This window comes from Arachis ipaensis, chromosome B01 (assembly GCF_000816755.2).
Source record: "Arachis ipaensis cultivar K30076 chromosome B01, Araip1.1, whole genome shotgun sequence".
In the NCBI taxonomy this organism is placed as follows: Eukaryota; Viridiplantae; Streptophyta; class Magnoliopsida; order Fabales; family Fabaceae; genus Arachis; species Arachis ipaensis.
This window is the reverse complement of record NC_029785.2, coordinates 127,907,384-127,915,685: the sequence shown is the minus strand read 5'-3', so window position 1 is coordinate 127,915,685 and position 8,302 is coordinate 127,907,384. Positions and strand designations below refer to the sequence as shown.

At 36.3% G+C, this 8,302-nt stretch overlaps 2 protein-coding genes across 2 annotated transcripts in view; one reads left to right on the top strand and one right to left on the bottom strand.

The window, feature by feature from the left end:
- On the top strand, positions 4,195 to 6,045 carry LOC107613713. The gene is made up of 4 exons (XM_016315833.1): positions 4,195 to 4,384; positions 4,922 to 4,992; positions 5,098 to 5,286; positions 5,404 to 6,045. The coding sequence occupies exons 1-4, from the start codon at positions 4,195 to 4,197 to the stop codon at positions 6,043 to 6,045; spliced, it is 1,092 nt and encodes a 363-aa protein (XP_016171319.1).
- LOC107619893 (adenylate isopentenyltransferase 5, chloroplastic) overlaps positions 7,587 to 8,302 on the bottom strand; it is a gene marked incomplete in the record, with an annotated part of 1,713 nt that continues 997 nt past the window's right edge. The window contains 1 exon segment of the mRNA XM_021104390.1: positions 7,587 to 8,302. Within this exon segment, the coding sequence (XP_020960049.1) occupies positions 7,733 to 8,302 (570 nt within the window).

Sequence of the window (8,302 nt, the reverse complement as noted above, 5' to 3'; positions counted from 1 at the left end):
GCTCTTACAACATTCAATATGTGTTGATGCTTCCTCTCAACAATTTCATTTTGTCGAGGAGTCTCAACACAAGATGTTTGATGCAATATTCCTTTTGAGTTGTCGAAAGAATTCATTTTAAACTCCATTCCATTATCTGTTCTAATTTGTTTCATAGTTTTATGAAATTAGGTTTGCACCAGTTGAACAAAATTTTGCACCAACTTCGCAGCTTCTGATTTCAATTTCATGCAATAAATCCAAGTGAACCTTGTTTTATTTTCTACAATAGTAAGAAAATATTTATGGCCAGAAGTTGATAGAATTGAGAGTGGCCCCCAAATATCTATGCGTATTAAGTCAAAAAGACTTTCAGAGTGTGTATTACTATTAGAAAATGACAATTTCTTTTGTCTAGCAAAGTGACAAGAATCACAAACATGAGATGATGAGATGCACTCGATGAATGGAAATGTATTTTTTCATTATGGACATTCTGCTATATGGTAGATGACCTAGTCTAGCATGCCATAAGGCTCCTAAATTCTGCTGCACTGTCAAATTTATTAAGGGTGTATGAACTGCTGGTGTAGTTAGCTTCCAGGGTTGAGAATTCATCACATTGAGATCACCAATGACTTTAGCTTGCCCAATCATCTTCAATGATGGGAGTACCTGTATCTCACAAGAAGAATCAATGAATTTTAATTCACAATACAATGACTTTGTGAGTTTAGAAACTGAAATCAAATTGTATTTAAAGTGAGGTATAATAGGACATTAGTAAGGATCAAATGGTTCGAAAGTTGTACAGTGCCACAAATATTTGTAGTGGTGGTGGAGCCATCAGGTAGATTTACTAAGACCGGCTTCATGTAAAAGAAAGTTTTAAAAGACTCTTGAATGTAAGATGCATGATTAGTGGCTCCACTGTCAAGTATCCAAGAGGTTTTATTAAAATTTGATGACATACTCAAGAAATGCCTACCTTTTGGCTGAGTGAGGGTGGCTGAAGAAGTGATGTGGTTAACACTATGGGAAGTTGGCATGAATGGTTGTTGGAGGAGGGCCAGTAAAGTTTTTTTCTGATCTGGAGTTAACACAAGTACTGTATCATTACTCTTTTCATCTGAGCCAGAATTAGTGATCTCAGCACTAGAATTCTCAACTGTCCCTTCAGTGCTGATTTGATTAGCTACTCGCTGTTTTAAGTGAGCAGGAAAGCCATTTTTCTTGTAGCAATTTTCTGCTAAATGACCAATTCGATTACACTAGCTACAAAGCTTAGAAGTGTATCCTTGACTATAGGATTTCTGAGTGCCTCCGCTACCTATACTTCTCCCACGGCCTCTGCCTCTCGTTGGGAATGAACCACTTCCAGCTGAGGCTTGCACTTCCAAAGAATTAGTCACAATTTTGCTATCAGACAACTCACAATTCAACTGTCGTTCCTATTGAGTTAGCATAACTAGCACAGTGTTGCTTTTAGGCAATGGCGTCATAAGCATAATTTGTGATTTAACAGTGGAATATTGTTCATTCAAACCACTCAAAAATTTAACAACATATTCTTCAGATGCATGATCTCGAACGATTTTTAATCCACAAGAGCAACCACTCACACAAGCAACATAATTAGGGATGGCATGTAAATTTTCTAATTCTTCCCAAATAGCCTTCAGCATTGTAAAATAAGAGGTGATAGAGAGAGTACCTTGTTTGAGCGCATAGAATTCCTCTTTCAACCCACCTACTCGAAAAACATCTCCATGCAAATAACAATGCTTCAAATCGTTCCATAAATCTGGAGCTGAACTAATCTACATCACGCTTTTAGCGATCTCAGGACTGAGAGAGAGGTTAATCCAAGAGAGAAGAAAATTATTGCACATATCCCATGCTTCGAAAGTAGGATCGCCTTCGGTCGATTTCGGAATCGATCCATCAAAGAACTTCACCTTATTCTTTGATCTCAGTTCTCTCCACATGTCGTGCGACCACTGGTAACACTACAAGAAAATAGAGCATTTGTAACAAAAAATTTGTATCAAATTTAAAATTGTTACAAAGAGTAAAGTATCGTTTTTGTCCCCCAACGTTTGGGGTAAATCCTATTTGTGTCCCTAACGTTTAAATCATCCTATTTGTATCCCTAACGTTTGTAAAAGTGATTCAATGTTATCCTGCCATCAATTACACATCATGAGCGCTTTATTTTGAGTTTTAAAAATCTTTTCTTGAAGTTAGAATACAAATGTCTGGGATAGAATCGATGATCTACTCCGAAAAATAGCTCATCAAATATTGAAACTAATTCCTACAATATTTACAGAATTTACTTTTCTAGGGACATAATTGAATCTAAACACAAATAGTGGGCATAATATTAAAATCGAAGACATCCAAGTGAGACCTAATTGAGAATGAATATATCCAAGTGAGAATAATTGAAAAATATAATCTGATTTGTTAGTATAATTGATAGTAGGATAATATTGAATCATTCTTATAAATGTTAAGGATACAAATAGGACGATTTAAATGTTAGGGACACAAATAGGACTTACCCCAAACGTTGGGGATAAAAATGATACTTTACTCTTGTTACAAATTATGGTTTTTTCGTAACAATAATTAGTTATTATTACAAAATGAGAAATTAAATAACTAACTAGTGGTGTAGAATTTAAATCTAACAAACCAACCAACCTGCCAACTATACAAAACAAACTCTACAGCTATACAAAATAAACTCTAACAGATTGCTATTTTGCTGCATTTCAGTTTTATTGGACAATACAAAGTATGTAGCTATACTATGTTACAAGGAGTAGATCAAATTGTTGATATATATACCAATTTATTGTCATTAGCAACATTTGAAAAGTTTAAAGCAAGCTCAAAATCACCTCAAGAGTATCCTTCAACTTGTGGGGGAATAATAGAATGAAAGAAGATTGAGAATCTGTTAGGATAACAAATTCTGTTATAAAGTAGTTTTACTTTCTATATTTAGTGTGGTAGTTAGTTAGGTGTTAACAAAAGTCTACTACTCTGTGACCGATACAATCAATAATAGAATTTTGTTTCTTTATGCAATACAATTATGCAACATTGATTCTCAACTTTCTCAATTCTTCTATGTTAACGTTCCATTTTCTTTATCATCATCTTTTCATCACCTTCTTTGGCTTTTTTTCTTCTTTTTATTTGTCTTAAGCTATTTTTTTAATTTACCAAGAATCGAATTCTAAATATTTCGGACATAAAATATAATACCATATCGTAATACAACTATTTCCAAAAACTTATTAAGCTGATATATAAGAAGAGATAACATAAATGATTATTATATATCTAATAGACGAGTTATTCTTCGAAATGTCAAACAACACAAAAATATGTACCATAAAAAAGTGTATAAAAAACAATATAAATATTATTCTCATTTAAAGATAAATTGGTTTGATGTACAAAAGAATAGTGTATATAAATAACATATAAACAGGCTTAAGATGGTTCAACAAGCTTTTTTGAACTTTAACTCAAAAATTTTTGAAAATATTTTTGTGCGAAAAAGTAAGCTGGAATATCAGATTGATTAGATTCAACGGCATTTGGAGGTTACCGATGTGTTATCTCTGAGAATTAAAGAAGCTGAACTGAGGAAAGATTACAATAGGCTTTTATTGCAAGAGAAACTTTTTTGGTACCAGAAATGTAGAGAGCAGTGGGTCAAGTATGGGGATAGAAACACTAAATTCTTTCATCTTCAGACTTTGGTGCATAGAAACCATAATAGAGTACATGGATTATATGTTAGAGATAGGTCTTGGTCTACTGATCCAGATATTCTCTAGGAAGAAGCCCTCTCTTTTTACAAGAATCTCTTTGGTACAACGGAAGAGGTTGAGGTTGATTGTTTAGGGGATGTTCCGATGCCCACTCTAAGCACCGAGGCTTGTGCTAGGTTAATTGACCCTGTCTCTTTTGCGGAAATCAAGTCAGCAGTATTCAGTATGAGCCCTTTTAAGGCTCCTGGTCTAGATGGCTTTCAAGCTTATTTTTTTTAAAGAATATTGGGAGATAGTAGGCACTGAGATTTGGAATATTGTCCGGAGCACTTTTTTGGGAGAGTACTTAAATCCTAGCATCATGGAAACTCTGATTGTGCTAATTCTTAAAATTGATAACCATACCTTTATGAAGGATTTCATGCCTATTAGCCTGTATAATGTTGTTTATAAAATTATCACCAAAGTATTGACTAATCGACTTCAGCCTTTTCTTCCAGATATTGTTAGTCCTTTACAAGGAGGTTTTATTCTAGGTCGTGGTGCTCCTGATAATATTATTGTGGCTCAAGAAATTCTGAATTTCATGAAGCACACAAAATCCAAGAAAGGTACTCTTGCTTTTAAAATTGATCTTGAAAAAGCTTATGATAGGGTGGATTGGAGGTTTTTGGAGAGTACTCTCATTGCTTTTGGTTTTCCTATCATCACTGTTAATTTGATTATAAATTGTGTCCGTGCATCATCTCTTTCTATTATGTGGAATGGGAATAGATTGGATAGTTTTGCTCCTAGAAGGAGGCATAGACAGGGCGATCCAATGTCTCTTTACTTATTTGTGCTTTGTATGGAAAGACTTGCTTGCTATATATCTCATAAGGTGGTCGAAGGTGTGTGGAAACCAGTTTCTGTCACTAGGGGTGGCCGAAAATTTTCTCATTTGATGTTTGCAGATGATCTCTTACTTTTCTGTCAGGCTACAAAGAGTCAGGTCCAAATGGTCATGCATTCTCTTAACATTTTTTACAAGGCATCTGGCATGAAAGTGAATATTGAAAAGTCTAAAGCTTTTTGTTCTAAAACTGTGACTGCTCGTAGAAGAGATATTTTTACTAGTGTTTCTTTAATACATTTTGCTTTGGACTTAGGAAGATATCTTGGAGTTAACCTTAATCATTTCCGTACCAGTAAGGCTTCTTTTCATTTGGTGATTGAAAAGGTGAGGGGAAGATTAGCTAACTGGAAAGGAAGGCTTCTAAATAAAGCAGGGAGACTTTGCCTGATCAATTCTGTTGCATCATCCATTCCTGTCTATCATATGCAGATATCTTTTTTTCCAAATTGGGTTTGCGATAAATTGTCTTCGATGATGAGACAGTTCCTTTGGAAGGGTCAAGTTGATGGTAGAGATCTTTCTCTTGTTAATTGGAGGACCGTGATCACTCCAAAGAAATTTGGTGGCCTGGATGTTAGAGATCCTACATGTGTTAATATATCTTTACTTGGTAAATTGGTTTGGCAACTTTTTCATTGTCAGGACAAGCCTTGGGTTGCTCTATTGAAGGCGAAGTATCTGAGGAATGAGGGAGTTTTAGATGGCCTTGTCCCTTGCAACGCTTCTCATGTTTAGAAGAGTATCTCAAAGGCTTTTGGTGCTCTTAAGGATGCCTTCTCTTGGTGCGTTGGGTCACTTGATCAATCTTTTTGGTTTGACAATTGGAGTATTGAGGTCCCAATTGCTCAAGATGTCCCTTTTGTACATATATCTGACTCTGATTTAACTATTAGAGACGTTTGGAAAGATGGTCAATGGAATCTCCATGATATTTTCTCTATAATTCCAGAAGATGTCAAACAGCGTTTGAATGCTTATAATCCGGATTTAAATGCTGGAGAGAGTTCGGGTTGGTCGTGGGGTGTAGTATCTTCTAGACTCTACTTAGCTAGGCGTGGGTACAGTTGGCTAGCCAAAAGAAAGTTTGACTGGAATGGGCATGATAATTGGTTGTGGGTATGGCGACTGCATATTCCTGAGAAGTACAAGTTCTTGATTTGGCTCAATCTTCATAATGCTATTCCTACGGCAAAGTTTCGTTTGGGTCGTGGCTTAGCTTTATCTAGCACCTGTCATCGGTGTCAGAATGGTTCTAAATCCATTCTTCATTGTCTTCGGGAGTGCCCTAGTGCCAAGGAGGTCTGGAACCTTTTAGGCCTGTATTCAGATAACTCGGATTTACGTGATTGGCTCTACAGAGGTGCAAGGAGTGGATAAGTTTTTCTTTTCTTTTCGATCATCTAGTGGATTTGGAGAAGCAGAAATTATGACTTATTTAATATAGATTATTCTTAGAGTGCTAGTAAAGTGGTGAGTTTAATTCGTAGTTCAGTAAGGGAGTTTCACACTATTTTTGCTATGCATCAATCTTTGTCTCCTCCTTCGCTTTGTTTGCATTGGGTTCCACCTCCAGTTCATTCTGTTAAATTGAATTGTGATGCTAGTTATTTTGCTCCTTTTGGCTATGCTGGTTTTGGTTGTATCATTCGCAATCCTGATGGATGTTGGTTGAAAGGTTGTACTGGAAAAGTCGAAGTGTGCAGTGTTCTTTTTGTTGAATTATATGCAATTTGGAGAGGTTTACTTCTTGCTTGGGAGAGTGGATTTCGTAAAGTTATTTGTGAAACAGACTGTTTAGAAGCTCTTTTTTTGGTAAACCAAAGAATACTTGGTAAGGATATTTCGGAATGGAATTTGGCAAAGCATATACAGGAGGTTATGAATTGAAATTGGAGAGTCTCTATTCTTTTCATTCAGAGAAATGCAAAGTGTTGCAGATTGTATGGCTAAAGCAGCTGCTTCTAGCACGGACATTCACTCGAATTGGAGCCAACCATGAATTGAACTTCAACATCTAATAGATTTAGATATGAACCTAGCCAATTAATTTGGTTTTGTCTCTATTTTTTTCCTTCTTTATTTTCTATTTAGTCACAAAAAAAAAAATAACATATAAACAAGTAACAAGACCACAATGTCGCTCTTTGGTTCTTGCTATTACTAATTGACTCATCACAGTTCATCTAGGATTAAATTAAACATGGGTTCGATCCCACGAAGAGCCAGCTTGATCGTACTCAAAGAATAATAATATATATACAAAGTGATAATAAGCTATGAAGATGTGGCCTATTATCTATCTCAGTATGTATGTCTTTTAATTAAGTGGTGGGCGCAATTACAAAGAATGAAGAACATTCTATATATATATAATCAGTTAAACAAGAAGTAAATTAAGGATAGCGAGAGAATACTATCAACGGTGGTGGACATATACTTAGTATCGTAGCTTATTCTCAGCCTCTCCGGCCGCCAAATGTAGTTAATTAACGCCCTTAGCTTATATTTATCCCTGCCTCCTCCTGCTTCAATTAATTCATCAATACCCAATTAGCAGTAATTATTATTCAACTAGAATCTTTCTCATTATTAAAATAATAATATATTGTCATTAAATTAAATTAAATCAAAGTGTTTGTCAATTGATGCCTTAAGTGGGTACTTATCACTATTAAAAAAAAAAAAGAAGAAGAAAACATGTCTCCTATGTACGAAATTCATCCAACACTTTACCGGTTCGAGTTTGCAACAGTTATAGTGTTATACATTATTACACGACAATGTTATAACTTGGCCAAAAAACTAGGCGATATATGCTCAGCTCCACTACTTAATTAATTAAGTATTCCACTTGAATATATTATAAGCTGCTGTGAAGTAGTTAATTTAACAAAATATTGTATTTTTTCCTTAAAATATATAGTAAGTATATGGCTTTTACTACCAATGACATGACCTAAAAAAGGGACACCGGAAAAAGAAAAGAAAAAAAATGGTATGTCAGTAGTGGTGACATTTTTTCTATACTAGTAGATTGATATTAATTGTGTGTCCCTAGCTAGTTCTAATGTGTTACCGCGGCCATGGCGGCTGCTGGCGGCGAAGCTGGAGAGGACACAAGCGGCGGAACAACATGTTGATGAGTTTCGTCGTACAAGAACCTCTGCACGATCCTTCTAGCTTTAGCCACGACGTGATCCTCCCAAGCGGCTTCTTGTGTGTTAAGAAAAGCCTGAGTGGCGTCGAGGCGGTGCATGCTTCTCTTCCACACGGCGTGGAGGCGCTGAATCTTGTGTAGCTGGCGGTTGGCGAGCTTGCAGTTGTTGAGCTTGATGGTGGCAATGGCGTCTTCTAGAAGCCTGTTCTTGGTTTCCTGGTCTGCTTCCATGGACTCGGCTTTAAGAAATTGGTGAAACTCAGGGACTCCAATGGCCCTCCGAATCCCTCTGGAGTAGTCTCCGGAAGGGTCAAAGAAATCGCGAACTTCGTTGACTTGACCGGCCTGAATCATTTTGTCAACGCGGCGTTCCAAAGAGGAATGGAGGACGGGAAGAGAAACGTCGACCCAGAGGAAGCAGCAGTCGTACCTTAAACGAAAGTGGTCATGGTGGTTGACCAAGTGGTCAATGAAGGA

What these genes read in the sequence shown, in the direction of transcription:
- LOC107613713 (XM_016315833.1), top strand. Translation starts at nt 4,195, where the DNA reads ATGCCTATTAGCCTGTATAATGTTGTTTATAAAATTATCACCAAAGTA. An exon ending in GCACACAAAATCCAAGAAAG is followed by an intron (nt 4,385 to 4,921) that starts GTACTCTTGCTT and finishes CTTTGGACTTAG; the next exon opens with GAAGATATCTTGGAGTTAAC. An exon ending in TATCTTTACTTGGTAAATTG is followed by an intron (nt 5,287 to 5,403) that starts GTTTGGCAACTT and finishes TCTCATGTTTAG; the next exon opens with AAGAGTATCTCAAAGGCTTT.